This window comes from Medicago sativa, chromosome 8 (assembly GCF_051527215.1).
Source record: "Medicago sativa cultivar Bolivia chromosome 8, Bolivia_mono, whole genome shotgun sequence".
Taxonomy (NCBI): Eukaryota; Viridiplantae; Streptophyta; class Magnoliopsida; order Fabales; family Fabaceae; genus Medicago; species Medicago sativa.
Genome location: NC_140756.1, coordinates 12,427,764 through 12,442,816, shown reverse-complemented (window position 1 = coordinate 12,442,816; position 15,053 = coordinate 12,427,764). Strand labels below are relative to the sequence as shown.

Sequence of the window (15,053 nt, the reverse complement as noted above, 5' to 3'; positions counted from 1 at the left end):
AGTGCTTCTAGAGAAGTCCATTACAAAATGGCTTAAAATACCTGATGAGCTTAAATTAATTGAAAGACATCATCTTTTTTACTGTTAACATCATCGGAGGATACAACATGATTTATAAATCATAAATCACATTACTTAATTCATTGCAAGGAGAAGTGAAGGAGGAAGAAAGCCATAGAATAGAAAAGGATAGAGGGGTATTTTGGTCATTTCGCTGCAGTCAGATAAGATGAGGGGCATTTTCATCACTTCATGTCATATTTTGCTGATTCAATGAGCCACGTCAGCAATTTAGTGAGGTGGCAGTGATTAACTGGGGGAGGGACTGGGTTTTAAATGATTAAATTTTGCAGTGTCCATTTAAAATAATTAAGGAATACATGGACCAAAATTCAAACGCAGGGTAAAAAGTGTAAATAAGCTTAATTCTTTTCTCTCACGCGCGTTTTCCCGCTTGTTTGCTTTTCGTGGGTGGATATATATAGATTTTTTCCATTTGGTTTTCTTATTTCATTCTTCCGCAAATTCTCTCAACAATGAAACCCATCGGTTTCATTGTTGTATGACGTTGTTGCCGCCGCTCCTACCATCGCTTGCCGCCGCTCCTACCACCGCTTGCCGCCGCTCACTTCTCTCAGCCTGAACTCACTTCTCTCATCCTTTTCCTTTGTTCGGTAATCAACTCCTTTCCCAAATCATTTTCCCCCAAATTCTGTCAAAACCCTAATTTCATTGCAGTTCTTAATTTGGTGACTAGGGAGATCATTTTATACAATGCTACGGTTTAGTTTAATAAATATTGTTGTTATTGATGCCTAAAACCCTAAATCCTTATCAACCCAAATCCATGTAAGAAATGCATATAATTATGAAGCATGGACACTCCTCGGATTAGGCGTGTCCCGGTGTCGGACACGACACCGACACTTGTAATTACATTGAATTATGCTATTTTTTCAAATTATTAGCTGTGTTGGCGTGTCAGTGTCTGTGTCGTGTCGTGTCCGTATCCTTGCTTCATATATATTAATATCAACATGTAGAGTTTACTAAAAACATGTATGAATACATTTTATTTTTTGGGAAATTTTGGAAAACTACAACCAGAGTAATAATGATAAATGATGCATGTTTGCTTTGTTGGATTCAACATTTACATTATGGTTTATTTATGTTATGTTTTCCTCCATTTCTATTGTTAGAAAATGTTATTCTTATTATAACATATCTATTCAAATTCATCCTAAATAACAATCTAATACTGCCTATCGCGCCTAACCTACATTTGATATCGACTTTTTAGCGCTTGAGTGAATTTTTGTTGTTTTGATTATTTGGGTCTGGTTTCTTTTTTCAGGGACGTGTTACTCGGCATTCATTTCTATCCAAATCCACTATGACACAAAGAGCCACAGTTGCATGTATATCAAATCCGGGAGAACCTGATACACTTCCAAGTAGTATCGAAGCTGCTTATCAGATTCGACGACTTTTGATCAAAAGATATGGGTTTCGCCGCAGACATATCAACTTAATCTTAGATATAGAACACCCTGGGAAGGATGTAGGATACCATATAGGGGGGACTGCTACAGAGATCCTGCGAAAGCTAAATGATACGATCTCCGAATCTGTACCCAGGGATGGTGTAGTATTTTTTTTTACAGGTATGGTAGTTAAAGTCCCTATTTAAATATTAAAATATTACGATTATACTTACCCTCATAAATCATAATATATGCAAAATCTTATTTTGGTGGAATCTTGTTTAATCTACTTTTCTTTAAAACCTTCCTACGATTATCGTCGCGGTGATGGAACCACATAAAACAATTTTATTTGTTGTGTTGTTTGAGACTTGCAAGTTTGATTTAAAGTTTTAATTACATAAGTTTTAATTGCTTAAGTGTTATGCCAATATGCTATTAAGTGAGCAATGCTTATGAATTTAAATTTACACAAGTATTTCAATGTAATTAAGGTTTTTTTTATCTTGCTTATGCTATTTTATATGCGTGCATATGAATTTCTACGCATATATTTGAAATTTATGAGTTGTATACAGGGCATGGAGGTATTGTGGAGGAGGAAAACAGAGAAATGAATTCAAGTGATTACTTTTTAGAGTGTGCCGATGATAGTCGCATTGATGGTATGTTGTTTAATGCTTAGAAATGCACTGTGATGCTAAAAAAGAATAAGTTAAGAGTCTTTCTAAATAGTTTAGCACATATGTTGGGTTGCAGGTTTACAGCTTCAACAGATCCTAGAAACAATTCCTGCTGAATGCTCCTGCACAATGATCATTGACGCTTGTTACAGCGCTGGCCTTTTCGAAAGCGTCACAAAGGAACAAATTGGTATCTCTCCAACTCAAATCGCCAGGCACACAATTCATCCACGGGCTGTAGTGATAACGTCCTGCCGCAGCGGTCAAACTTCTAAAGGTAAAAAGAACAGATATAGCCCATTGTTCCCAAGGTTCTTCAGAAGAAATCGTTGCACCTTTTTTGTGGAATCTCTCCTCAAGGTTGTTAAAAAAAGAAGACGTAGAGGCACCACCAACAAAAGGTTGGTGCGAAGGATTGCTAGGCTTTTGGAAAAAGAATTTGAATATGATAGGCATAACCAACAACGACCGGCACTTTTTTGTAGTGACAGTCAAGCACAGCTGAACTTTCTAGCTCCAGTTGCATAGTAAGTGCTTCATACAAATTCAAACGCTTCGTGGTTTGGCCTAATTTCTTCTATTTTTCATGTATCCATTTTCTAAACCTTTTTTTTTATCTTTCAGGTATCATCATATCAAGCTCCATTTGCAGTTCCAGGTTTGACACTTTTCAATTTAATCTCTTTTTTTCTCTTGAGATTTAACTTTGTGCATTTATAATCCACATGCCATCAAAATTGTCTGTTCGATTTTTGTGTTGCAAAGTTATTCCTGTAGAATTTGATAACATTATGAATTTTGGATAAATTGTGTTTTTCTAGGATTTATTTACCTGGGTTGCTTTTGAATTTATGAAATTATTAAAAGTTAATTAATACTGGAAAATGAAAAGCAAATGGTTTAAATGAGAACTTTCAAGTTTTAACGACTCATGTTAATTGTCACTTAAGTTTTGCAGCTTACAATTTAACATAAGTTTTATACATTGGTATGCTCTGCAACCCCTTATAATTTTCACTTAAGTTTGGCTTGTGCTTCAACATTAGTCTTTTTCTCCCCCACTCTTCCACGCATATGATGCAACTATGCAAACCTTGCAGGACAATGGTTTTATAATGCTAGTCTAGTATAATGTTTATGAGATGTCTGTCAGTGTTGTGCAATGACGGATAGTGGCACTATAGCGTAGCGGAGTTTGAACAAATCACGAATATTCTGTGATACCATTTAGTACAAAGTGTTGTTAAGTTGTGGAAGCGCTGATGCCTGGTGGAATTTGAACCGACCGTTTTTTCTGTGAGATTGATGACACATCAAGAAATAGGACAACGAAAAATATATATGCTTCTATGATGACGACTTATGCGAAATATCGGGTCGAATATATATGTTTTTTGTTCTACGAGTCCACCAAGATGCTAAGTTGCTTTGGACGATAGTTGTAATCAGAAACTGATTCTGGTATACCTTCAACACCAAATTGCTGGGGTCTGGGTACATTTGTTGGCTTACAATATATATAATAGCAACAAGTATGAAGTATATAGCATATCAAATTATTCTAGCGTAATGTTATAGATGAACTTTGATGAGAATGAATAGAATAAAATAGTAACAATAAACATTATTCCACTAGACTTGATGCATCGAGTTTGATCGTTAACCAAAATTCCAATTGAACTGTATATCGGAGTGGATATGTTTTAATAACAGCATCGTTTTAATATTGTGTTGAGACCATCAACTTCTGAAAGGGACAAGTCTTTGATGAGGGTTTATTTGTTAGGCACTCCTTTCTTCAGATCTTCACACAAAAGCTTATTTGAAGCGAATTTAAAATGTCAGACCAAGAATAAATTCTGTCAGAAAGTGGAATTTAACATATCTGTTTTTGGACTCCATATACAAATATCTTCATGCATATTTTCTTCCTTTCTTTTTTTAATAGTATTTATGCATTTATCATTTTTTCCCCTGGATGTTGTTTTATAGCTGTTTGTAATCTTGGCAATTAACATTGATGCAATGAGCATGAGCATGATGAAGTGCTACGTTTTTTTGGGTTTAAAGTTAACGTTTACAATTAGTCTGCCTGCATACATTTAGATTGATGGTGTTGTTGGGTTGATGGAAACGTTGTAGCATGCCATGATCATTTTTTGTTGGTGCTGTGATTTCCGAAGTTATCTTGTTTGAAAATTGTCAGCTTACATTTTGCAGGTTGTCCCTTTCTTACTATTAGTTGTGGCAGTAAAACTGAGAGTTGCATTAAGAGACATCGTTGTTGGAGGCACATCATCGTTTTCTAAAGCTGCAGGTGGCATAAAGATAACCATTTTTTTGAAAGTTTATGTAGCTATTCCGTTAGTTGAACCGAATGATAGAAGGGCCATATGCGAATTATAGTTTTTACATATGATGATGATTAACCTCACCTACTCTGTAGAAAAATTTCATTAAATTTGTAAAGTTCCTGTAGCTTTAGACGAAGTTATGGAGATTTAGGACAAAGCTAAATTTTAGCTGAGGGGTTTTTGAATCTAATTTTCAAAATCTGAATTTGCCAAGATGTAGGTTTGGAGTGAAGTAGTAGCTCATTCTTTTTTCTCTCGTACGAAGATTACAAAATATGATAACGTCCTAATTTCACATCTACCCCTGATAGTTCGTTTATTTCTCTTCCCCGGTATGATTCAGTTTGGCTTAACGGTTCTGTTGCATTTTTTGTTCGAGTTTTGTGGAATTATCCATGATTACTGTTGTAATTTACAGAATCATTTTTCAGTTTAGAATATATAGTTCGTCGCTTTATTTGATTACTTAAAACAAAAATTGCATACATATAGTAAATAAATAAGTGGAAGAGACCACATACATCTAAAATCTTCACCGGTATATGTGAAATTAGAATAGGAGGAAAATAAAAACTTCTTAACTTGTAGTGCTTATCAACATGTTATTATCTGCATATGAAAATTTTGTAAAAAAAAATGGATTTAATTTTATATGCATCGATATTGTAAAACTTTTTTTTACATGCATCTAATAAAAACATTTTTATAGTGCCATATTCATATTTATAGGTTATTTTCTAAAAAAAAATTAGGTGGTGTGATTTGCTTGGATCCGTGTGTAAATTATTTTACATCGTCATGCGTAGCAATTAAACTAAAAAAAATAGCAATACTTTTATATTTTTCATCTTAACTAAATATCAATATAAAGTCAGGCACTCGATAGACTTAAAGGAAGGTTCCGCCCGTAAATTGATTGATCAATTTTCAACATAAATAGAAATATGAAAATCTTATGAAATTAGCATTGAGTAGATTACTTAATTTAAATTTTGAAATACTTCCTAATAAACTACATTTAAAATTGTTTTCGTTTGTTTTACTTTTATCATCGGTTATCAAGATGTTCAAAATCTTCCGTGATGTTTTGAAATGGCAACATATAGTTGTCCATGTGAGAACACATAATGCAGAAGATAAACTCAACATGCTTTAAAGACTGTCCTTGGTTTTAATTAATATTCATTGCAAATAAAATAACTAAATAAAATTGTCTCCCTTAAAATTTGAATGGAATTTTCGGATCAGAACGTGTCAACGACAATCTTGGTTTATAAACTTGTTGCTGACATTCCTTATTGATAGAACTTCTCTTTCATGAACTGATGACATATTTCCCATTTTTGTGATAATTAGTCAAGTCTTCCATAATTTAGAGAGAAACGTAAGCCATACACTAAAAAATTCCTCATATAAAACATACCGAGTCATTTCAACCTCTTCTACTTCATTGATCGTAAAAACAAATCAACCAAGTGCAATGATATAAGTTCAATTATTAAAACTTCCAAACCTCAAACACCAATTTTTGGGTCTTAATTTCACCAAGTCTAAGGAAGCATTAGATGTATGTTTCATATCATTCATTACTCCTTTTATCAAGATAGCTCTACTTTTATTTTAAACATCACCATAGTCAATTGAAACTAGGGTCTTTCTCCTTCAACCACCAAGAATAAATTAGCTTTACTTTGTCGACAAGAGATTTTATAGATTCTTCTTTCAGCTGAAAGATGCAGGAATTTCTTTCCTTCCAAATCACCCAAACACAGGATAACCAAATGAGATGTAATGACGGACACACACTCTCAGACAAATAACCTAGATGGCCTAACTGGATTAGTTGATCAGATAGTCAGACCAGAATGACCTAATTCTTCCAAAGAAATCACAGCCTAAAAAAAAATATGAACATTTTCAATGCTTCCACAACCACTCAGACACCATAAGTTGAATTATTGTCAACAATCTTTTCACACTTTTCCAAACACAAGGTGCACAAAATAGTAGACTGCAGTGGAGTGTGAGAGTGCTATAAAATAATATCAAAAAAGCATATGTCCTCAAACTAAATTAGGACGGAACGGGTAACCCAATCCTTATTTTTCATCATTATTTTAGTTGTGTCTCGTCCCTTATTTTCGTCATTTTTTTTAGAGTAGTGATATATGTACAACTCTTTGGTACAACTTTCATGACAACTTTGGTTTTCTCTCTTTTGATTGGTCAAAAATAAGAAGATAATGTGAGTATGAAAGAGAAAGTTGTCAAAAAGTTGTTAGAAAATAGTTGTACAAATATCATTTCTCTTTTTTTTTTTACCAGGTCAAACCCAACCTACTACGATTGGATCGGGACGAGTTCCAAAACTGGGTTGGGTTTTTTACACCCTTACTTCCTAATTCATTATTTTTCTTCATATCAAACTAAGTTATGTACCACGTGGAAGGAAGAAAATAGTAAATCTTGGTCTAATGTAAGATCTCAACAGCAGAAATATAATTGGTGGAAACCAAGACATATGACAGAATGAAGAAAAAAGAAAGAACAGGTAGTTAAAAGCATAATACCATAACATTACTTAATTTAACATATCTGATCTTATTACATTGGAAAATTTCTTACATAAGGAGGAAAAAGTAACTAAATTGCTCTTTCCATGAATCTACAAGGAAAAACAACAATAGTTTTACAGGAAGCAAGAGACTTCCACACAAACAAAAACCAATTTGCAGCACATGGACTCCAATTGGTGTCGTCTCAATGTGCATCATCAACCAACTTTTCATCTTCCTTCACCTTTGTATAACAAGTTGAAACACCAATATATATATACACACATAACCACAATCATCACGGCGATTCTCTATAGGCTTTTCAACCAGTTGGTGTGTTGTGTTTATCTGCAACTTCACCTTGGTAAAGCCAAATTCAATGTCGGCGGTGATATTGAAGTGTAGACTTATATTTGACCCAAAAACCTGTATTGAATTGCATAAGAAAAAAAATATTCTGGAGTCTTTGTTCCATTTATTTTCTAAGGTAGAAAATCATCAGGTGCAAATAGCCTCTACTGAGAGTTTCTTCATAACATGTGGACATGGATCACCTCCAAAAATTCCAGGTGACACTGTCACGGTGCACGAACTTTGACCAACACAATTCTGTAACAATAAAGAATGAGTTAGAACAACAACTTTGGTTCTAAAGAAAACAGATATGAAAAACACAAACAGAGAACACACAAGATTGGATCAGTGTTCGGCCAATTGTTCCTACTACGTCTCCAACTGCAGAGTGGTTGCGGTGATTTTCTATTATTCAAGCTTAGGTTTACCAATAACAACTTGCGTTTAAATATTATAGTCCGGCTTACAAGCTTAGGGTTACAAATTATTTAGGGTCGAGCGACCTAGCCACTAATCAGTAAACTATGAGTCATACTCAATAGAACGTATTGATAAAAAAGGGCCATAAATATTGATGGATAGAACATTAAAACTGCATATTTTAACTTCTTAAATCAGGAAGAAAAAAAAAATAATAATAATAATAGTGATGTTTTTCATGTGTCAAATTAGTGTCTGGCTAGAGCACCCTATCCACAATAAAAAAGAAACCATCCCAGAAAAATAGAACAAATAAAAATACCTTTTGAAAGGCATCATATGACTTGTGAGCGTGACAGCTTCCTTCACGGTAGTTTCCACAAGACCCGACTGGAGTGCCAAAGCTAGCAAATTTGATTGATGATATTTTTTGTCCAGGACCACATGACAAATGTGCTTTTGGACTCACAGGTATCTTAACTTTACCAGAAGCTTGCATTTGATAACTAACAAGATTTGGCTGCCACTCATAAATATCAGCACAAACACTATCTATATCCCTTCTAACCAAAGACACACCATTTGGATCCCCACCCAATTCCTCAAACATAACCAACAAATTTCCTGCTGGCTTCAGCCAAGATTTAGGAACATGATACCTGAAAATATTAGCCAGTGATTAGTTCATCTGGTGTTTCTCATCAGCATTAAACAAAACTATTCAACAAGCTATGTATGACATATTTCTTACCATCGTTGAGAAGCCTCGCCGCAGTTGGATCCACATTTTTTCTCATTATAAGTTCCTGCATAATTGCAATAATCACAAGAACCAGATGCTTTATAAGCAGGCCAGTAGCGTCCCAAATTCTGTCCATTTAACCACATTTGACCTTTTCCCATGCTATTCATGTCTAAGGCCAACGGTGCAACTCCGGCCGGGGCGTCAAAAGTTGTCTGTAATAGCATATAATGCATTAACATTTATAAGAATAATAATTAATTAAAGAGTATATTAAGAGGAATGGATCAATATCAACAGACACTAAAGCAAAATATAAACATATATTTTTTTTAAACTTCTGCAGGGATTTTGAGGAATTATGATACTCACTTTGTACCAAGTTAATGGCTGCTTGCGCGAAACTAAATATCCTTGGAACCAATCAACAGAGGAACTTCCAGTAAGAGAATGAAGACTCAAGGCTTCTCCTTTAAGACCAACCTGAACAAAACATGCATTCAAATGAATCTCAAGCAAATTCAAGCAAAGATGGGAAATGAGATAGCGCGGTGAGTGTTTGAAGTACCTTGTATGACCATTTCTGCCATGTTAAGTCCCTTCTTCCCTCGTTGAGACCATTCAACGAAATTGGACCAAGAACACCGGCGTTCCATGTTTCAAAATGTGGGCCAATATTCTGTATATAAAGACACCAAGTGAATAACATAGACATAGCCATGACATCGACAACAGTTCATATTTTTAGATATGGGTGTGCGAACACACAAATAGAGGAGGGAGAAAACAAACCGGAAGTCCAACTGCAACACTAAGAAGGGAGATTTTGTTAACACCAGCTCTAAGCTTCACACTCTCACTAAAGGTTAGTTTGGGGAAATCAACACTTCCATACACAGTTCCTGGTCAAAAGAGGATAAAAAATAGGCTCAATGTGTTGAAGATGAAATTGAATAGGAACATTAATTAATAGATCATGTCTTGATATATTATTACATGTAACAGTCTGATTCAGTGAATTCTCAAAAGTGTGTGTGTATCAACTACTTATTTGCGATATTTCTGAAGCAAGATTGCAATATGTCTGGAGCGAGAATAGTTTTAGTAGTCAAATTAACTGGTGTTATTGAAATGGTATACACCGAGGATTTGCTACTGACCTGACAGCTGACCATTGATAAAAACATGCAAAGCATGGCCAGCAGATAATACTGTAAGAACAGGATTCTTTCCATTCCTGAAAAATCCTTCGTTGGAGTTGATCACAACACTAGCAACAAGAAAAGGAACAAGATAAGTATTCAATATGAAGGAACCAAAATGAATAAATACATCAACAATGCTGCAGAGTTATATGTGACTCACTCTGTAGAGTACCACAAATAGTCCGACAAGTCTCTGGTTGCATTAACCTGTTCCAACAGGCCAGTCACAGTGAAGGAACTATCATCGGTAGTGGTTGTCTCTTCATTAAATGCTTGCCAAGAGAGCCCCCCGTGAATAGGAACGCGGCTCATCTTCATCTGTGCGCTCTGCGAACCAACCTATACAAAGATTTCGAAACTTAAATCATCGTTGTTGCTGAAATATGCTACTTGGTCAATCAAAATAAAAAGTTTGTTCTATTTTTTCCTCACCCTTGCAGTGTTATAAACAGTGTGCTTGCAGTTAGGAAGAATACTTATAGACCAAGGAGGTAAGTTGTAATGCTGATTCCCAAATGACACTGTTGCATAAGATCGTGGATTGTAGTTTGCAAGGAATGCAGCACAAGCTCCAGATTTTGATTTAAAAACATGAGCCTGTACATCAGTGACAAAGGTAAAAATTTCTTCCAATTACACAGAAATCTAGATAGTAATTCAAAAATTTAAGATAACTCAGTTTGAGATGTACCTCTTGATAGTTTCCAAGACGAGTTACAGTAGGATCTGCAGAAACTAAAGCAGGTTCGCAGAGTTTAATTGCCCTGTGTAAATCCTTTAAATGACCCCACTTTGGTTGCCTTAGAAGCCCTGCATAGCGAAAATAATAATATAACACAATGCATGGAATAAAGAAGAAGAAAAAAGCTTGGTTTTCACTTAATATATGTAGATATAGATCATAGATATTTGAATGCTGAGCATATACCGTATTCATCAAGAGGTGCATCATAATCATAGCTTGTGGCAATAAAAGGGCCACCAGCGGTTCTTCCAAAATTTGTTCCACCATGATACTGAAAAGAACAAAACAAAAGAGCTTAGTTAAATTAAAAAAACGGCGAATCCATACACCGACACTCTGGAATCAACAAATATATAAGTTACCATGTAATAATTGATAAAGGATCCTCCTTTCTGTATAAACCTTGCAATTGAAAATGCCAAGTCTTCAGCAGGTCTATGAGGAACTGGAGTTCCAAAGCCGGTAAACCTACAAGGTTAACAAAGGAAAAAGAGCAATGATTTTATTTTTCTTTTTCCTTAAGAAACATAAGTACCAGGGAACTAAATATGAGCTACAAATTTATTTATACCAGCCAGTCCAAGCTTCTGTCCACATCTTTGGTTTGTAAGCCTTATTTGGAGAGAAATAATCACAATAGAAACCATTGCAAGTATTGATCTGCAAATTTTTACACTGGAATTAGAAGCTGGAAAATGACATTAAAAAGTCGACACAACGTTATCTGGAAAACTTGGATTTACATGCAAAAATACAATATTTCTTCAACATATATAACTAAGTTTATCTCTCCTTTGCTAAAAAAACAGGAAAATGATTTCATTAAAGTTATGATGCTAAAAAACTAGACGTGATGATGAGAATGGAATTGAAAGGAGTCAAGGGACTGAACAAGTGAAAATATCAGCCATGCATGCACAAGGAGGAATAATATTAATTTTTCAAACTCTTTTCTTTTACATCTCCTTTTACGGACCCGGATTGCCTGTTGTAAAGAATCACCCAATTCACCCGGTAACAATCTCAATCATTAGTGGGAAATCGAACAATTCAAATTACAGTCAATATATTAATTGTAAACGACACCAAACATTGATTTGAGTTCGTACGGTCCAGATACGTAACAAGATGATAGATACAGTTACATCAGGGGGTCCATTTCCCTCCTTTAACGCCGCTTTTTCCATTTAATCTCTTTTACTTTCTTATCATCACATCAATTCTTTTTTCATTTCTCATCCCTTTCTATCATTTTCTTAGTTACACCTCTCAAACACAACATTTACAATCTACAAGTTTAAAAAGGTTAAAAGATTTTTCTTTAAAAGGTTACAAGTCAGTTAACTTACAACAGGATCAGGAGCATCATCTTGTTTGCACATGACCCATGGAACCCCAGTATTAAGTCCTACAGCCATATGTGCTGCCCACTGAGTATAGGCTTTAGCAGGAGCACCAAGTTCATACTCCATTGGTCCATATTCATTTTCAATCTGTGCATAAACAATGGTACCAAAAGGCAATACATTCATTATATATCTCCATTTTTTCCTCAACTAGCAAAGTAACTAGATTAACATTGTTTTTTAATATCTCAAAGAAAATACAAAGAAAGTAACAAGATTAAAATCTTTACCTGAGATAGAATTATTGGACCACCCTGAGACTCATACAACCTTTCAGCTTTCATTATATTCACAATCTTAGTAGTAAATCTTTGCATTTGAAACTTCACCAAACAAAAACATTAAACAAAAGTCAAAATTAAGTTATTAGAAGGGTAAAGTAGCAACATCAAATTAATATATTTTTTCTATTTATAGTGATTCTTAAAGATATTATCATAACAGTTATATTACCTTAAATGGTCCATTGTCTGTTCTGAAGCTGATACCTGGAATGTACTTGAGCCAAACAGGGAAACCTCTACAAAAATGAATAAGGTAAAACTGTTAATAAAAATTTCAAGTAACCATAATATTTGTTTAAGTAAAAGAGGAAATTAACATTAAACTCTTTTATTACCCAAAGTTCCATTCAGCACAAGCATAAGGACCAACTCTCAAGTGAACATAGAGGCCAGCTTGATGCACCAACTTTATGAACTTCACCAAATCATAGTTCCCCTCAAAATAATACTTCAATAATCAAAAACAAAAAATAAAAATGATTAGTTCAAATTACACTACAAGCAAAACAAACATAACAAGCATTGTTTAATGTTAATTATTATTACTTTGCCAGGTGAAGGTTCATGTCCGTTCCAGAAAACATAAGTTTGAATCACATCCAATCCTCCTTCTTTAGCCTTTTGGATAAGATCTGGCCACATCTAAAACAACAACAAAAACAACCTCAAATTCAGTAATCCAAACAAATAAAAAAACATCTTTTTTTCACAAAGGTTGAAACTTGAAACTACCCATATGATAAAAACACAAAACAAAAACAACCCAGAAACACATTTGATGAAAATACCTCAGGGGTACTTCTGGGGTAATGAATAGACCCAGAAAGCAATATCCTTCTTTTTCCATTAATGGTGATAGCTTTATGATCATATGATACAGAAGCTTCACCATAACTAATCAATGAACTTGCAAGTATGAATAATAGCAACACATTGAGCTTGAAGGCCATGATAGTGTAAAGCACAAGTGGGTTTTTTTTACACTTTATTCTATGCTTCAATGTATAATAGAGAGAGAGAGAGAAAAAACATAAATGTTGTGTGTTTCTTCAACTTTTGTTCTGTTTTTCAACAATGTTTTTTTTCTTCTTCTTTTTGTATTGAAAAGTGTGAAAGGAAGAAAAAAATGAAAGTTTTAGAGAGAGAGAGAATTTGTTTTTTTGTGTGTGTTTTGGGAATTAATGAAAATTGTTGTGTGAAGAATTAATCTTTGTTGTGGCAAAAAGGAAGTGGTTTGCAGCTGCATTTATAAACATTCAAAAGTGTGAGGAGTGGATGGTGCAAGTGTTGGATAGAGGGAAATTTAGTAGGACCATCTTTTTCAGACAATTTTGGGACCCACATTTTGTCCTTTCACCCTCCAATAAAATTCATTTTTCATTTAGCTTTATTTATTTTGACTTAACCTCCTATTCTTGAAAATAAAATTTATTTTTATAATATTTAATATTTTTTAAAAATATATTTTTATCTCTTGTATTTCAATCATCTAATTATTTTACTATCTATAGAGTTAGTCTTACATGCACAATCACAATTTAAATTATTTGGACACACATAATAAAGGAAGAAATTAAAAGATAAATAAATTAGTCACATAATTAAATTATTTTCTCTTTAAAAAAGGTATTTTTGTGAGTGAATGTGAGTCCAAATTTTAATTTTAGTTTGTTTCTAAACAAATACATTCTCTGGATTAAGATAAATAAGTTATTTGATCATTTCACCCGTATTAAAAAAATGAATGAATGAAATAGATCATTTAACAGAGGACGGAAGATGTATTCCTATTCAACCTATTACATCATATACTCTATTTATTTTTTCTGAAGAAATCATAGTTTCTGTCGGTATGTGATCAAATCAACCACTCTTGCTTGGGAGGAGGAGAGCATTACAGAGTGTTCTATATTGTTGCATAATATTGTTTTGCAAGATAATATACCTGATAGGTGGAGGTGGCTACTTGATCATATTAACGGCTATTATGTTTAAGGAACTTACAATTTTCTCACGACGGTAGATGCACCTCCTGAAAGGGGTATGTTCGACGATGTGTGGCATAAACATGCAATGTTAAAGGTTTTACTGTTTGCTTGGAGACTTCTTCGTAATCGACTACCAACCAGAGACAGCCTGGTGCAGCGTAGAATCCTTCTTATCAATGACAATGTGTGCTTGGGAGGTTGCGGGTCTTTGGAGACCGTGAATCACCTTCTCTTTGGTTGCGTCACCTTTGACAGTGTGTAGTGTGCGGTCTTGCAATGGCTTGGTATCTCCTTCGTTGCTCCAGATACGGGTCGTGATCATTTTCTTCAGTTTGGACACCTTGCGGGGTTACCGAGATCTTCTCATTCGTTCCTTAAGATAATATGGCTAGCTTGTGTCTGAGTTATTTGGAAGGAGCGGAATAATCGTGTTTTTCATCAGAAGGCGCTGGATTCACATAATACTGTAGACAAGGTTAAGTTGCTATCTTTCTTATGGTTAAAGACTAATTTGCTCACTTTTGTCTTCAATTATAATGACTGGTGGCGTAGCACCCTTATGTATGGGTGTATGGTGTAATCTTCTCGTTTTTTGTTATTATTTCCGTGACCTATATTATGGCTCCGGAGACTTGACTTTGTAAACTGTTTGGGTGATTCTCTTTTGCACGCCTTGTGCGAGATGAATCATTTGTGTTAATATATCCCATTTTGATCTGTTAAAAAAACAGAGGACGAACGAAGTATTCTCATTCATCCTATCACATCATATACTTTTTTTTTTAGAAACTCATACTCTATTTTTGTTTCCGTCGGTATGTAATGAAATC

At 34.4% G+C, this 15,053-nt stretch overlaps 2 protein-coding genes across 2 annotated transcripts; one reads left to right on the top strand and one right to left on the bottom strand.

Moving 5' to 3' along the window:
* Positions 1-507: 507 nt before the first annotated feature.
* Positions 508-4,714, top strand: LOC146897035 (metacaspase-7-like). The gene is made up of 6 exons (XM_085734507.1): positions 508-674; positions 1,358-1,667; positions 2,066-2,152; positions 2,247-2,697; positions 2,795-2,828; positions 4,391-4,714. Coding segments are annotated over exons 2-5 (810 nt in total). The 5' UTR covers positions 508-674; positions 1,358-1,396; the 3' UTR covers positions 2,796-2,828; positions 4,391-4,714.
* Positions 4,715-7,076: 2,362 nt separating this feature from the next.
* BGAL1 (beta galactosidase 1) lies at positions 7,077-13,455 on the bottom strand. Its single transcript, XM_085734506.1, has 19 exons — positions 13,024-13,455; positions 12,782-12,877; positions 12,571-12,683; positions 12,405-12,471; positions 12,182-12,274; positions 11,895-12,038; positions 11,117-11,205; positions 10,908-11,013; positions 10,729-10,816; positions 10,492-10,610; positions 10,233-10,397; positions 9,961-10,139; positions 9,756-9,865; positions 9,388-9,497; positions 9,164-9,274; positions 8,968-9,078; positions 8,605-8,810; positions 8,176-8,512; positions 7,077-7,688 (listed from the first exon to the last, which is right to left on the bottom strand). Exons 1-19 carry the CDS (start codon positions 13,183-13,185, stop codon positions 7,578-7,580), a joined length of 2,517 nt encoding a protein of 838 aa, XP_085590632.1. The 5' UTR covers positions 13,186-13,455; the 3' UTR covers positions 7,077-7,577.
* Between the last annotated feature and the right edge of the window lie 1,598 nt (positions 13,456-15,053).

What these genes read in the sequence shown, in the direction of transcription:
- LOC146897035 (XM_085734507.1), top strand. Translation starts at nt 1,397, where the DNA reads ATGACACAAAGAGCCACAGTTGCATGTATATCAAATCCGGGAGAACCT. An exon ending in TGTAGTATTTTTTTTTACAG is followed by an intron (nt 1,668 to 2,065) that starts GTATGGTAGTTA and finishes AGTTGTATACAG; the next exon opens with GGCATGGAGGTATTGTGGAG. An exon ending in CGATGATAGTCGCATTGATG is followed by an intron (nt 2,153 to 2,246) that starts GTATGTTGTTTA and finishes GTTGGGTTGCAG; the next exon opens with GTTTACAGCTTCAACAGATC.
- BGAL1 (XM_085734506.1), bottom strand. Translation starts at nt 13,185, where the DNA reads ATGGCCTTCAAGCTCAATGTGTTGCTATTATTCATACTTGCAAGTTCA. An exon ending in ACAGAAGCTTGGACTGGCTG is followed by an intron (nt 11,014 to 11,116) that starts GTATAAATAAAT and finishes TTAACCTTGTAG; the next exon opens with GTTTACCGGCTTTGGAACTC. An exon ending in GGCGAGGCTTCTCAACGATG is followed by an intron (nt 8,513 to 8,604) that starts GTAAGAAATATG and finishes TAATATTTTCAG; the next exon opens with GTATCATGTTCCTAAATCTT.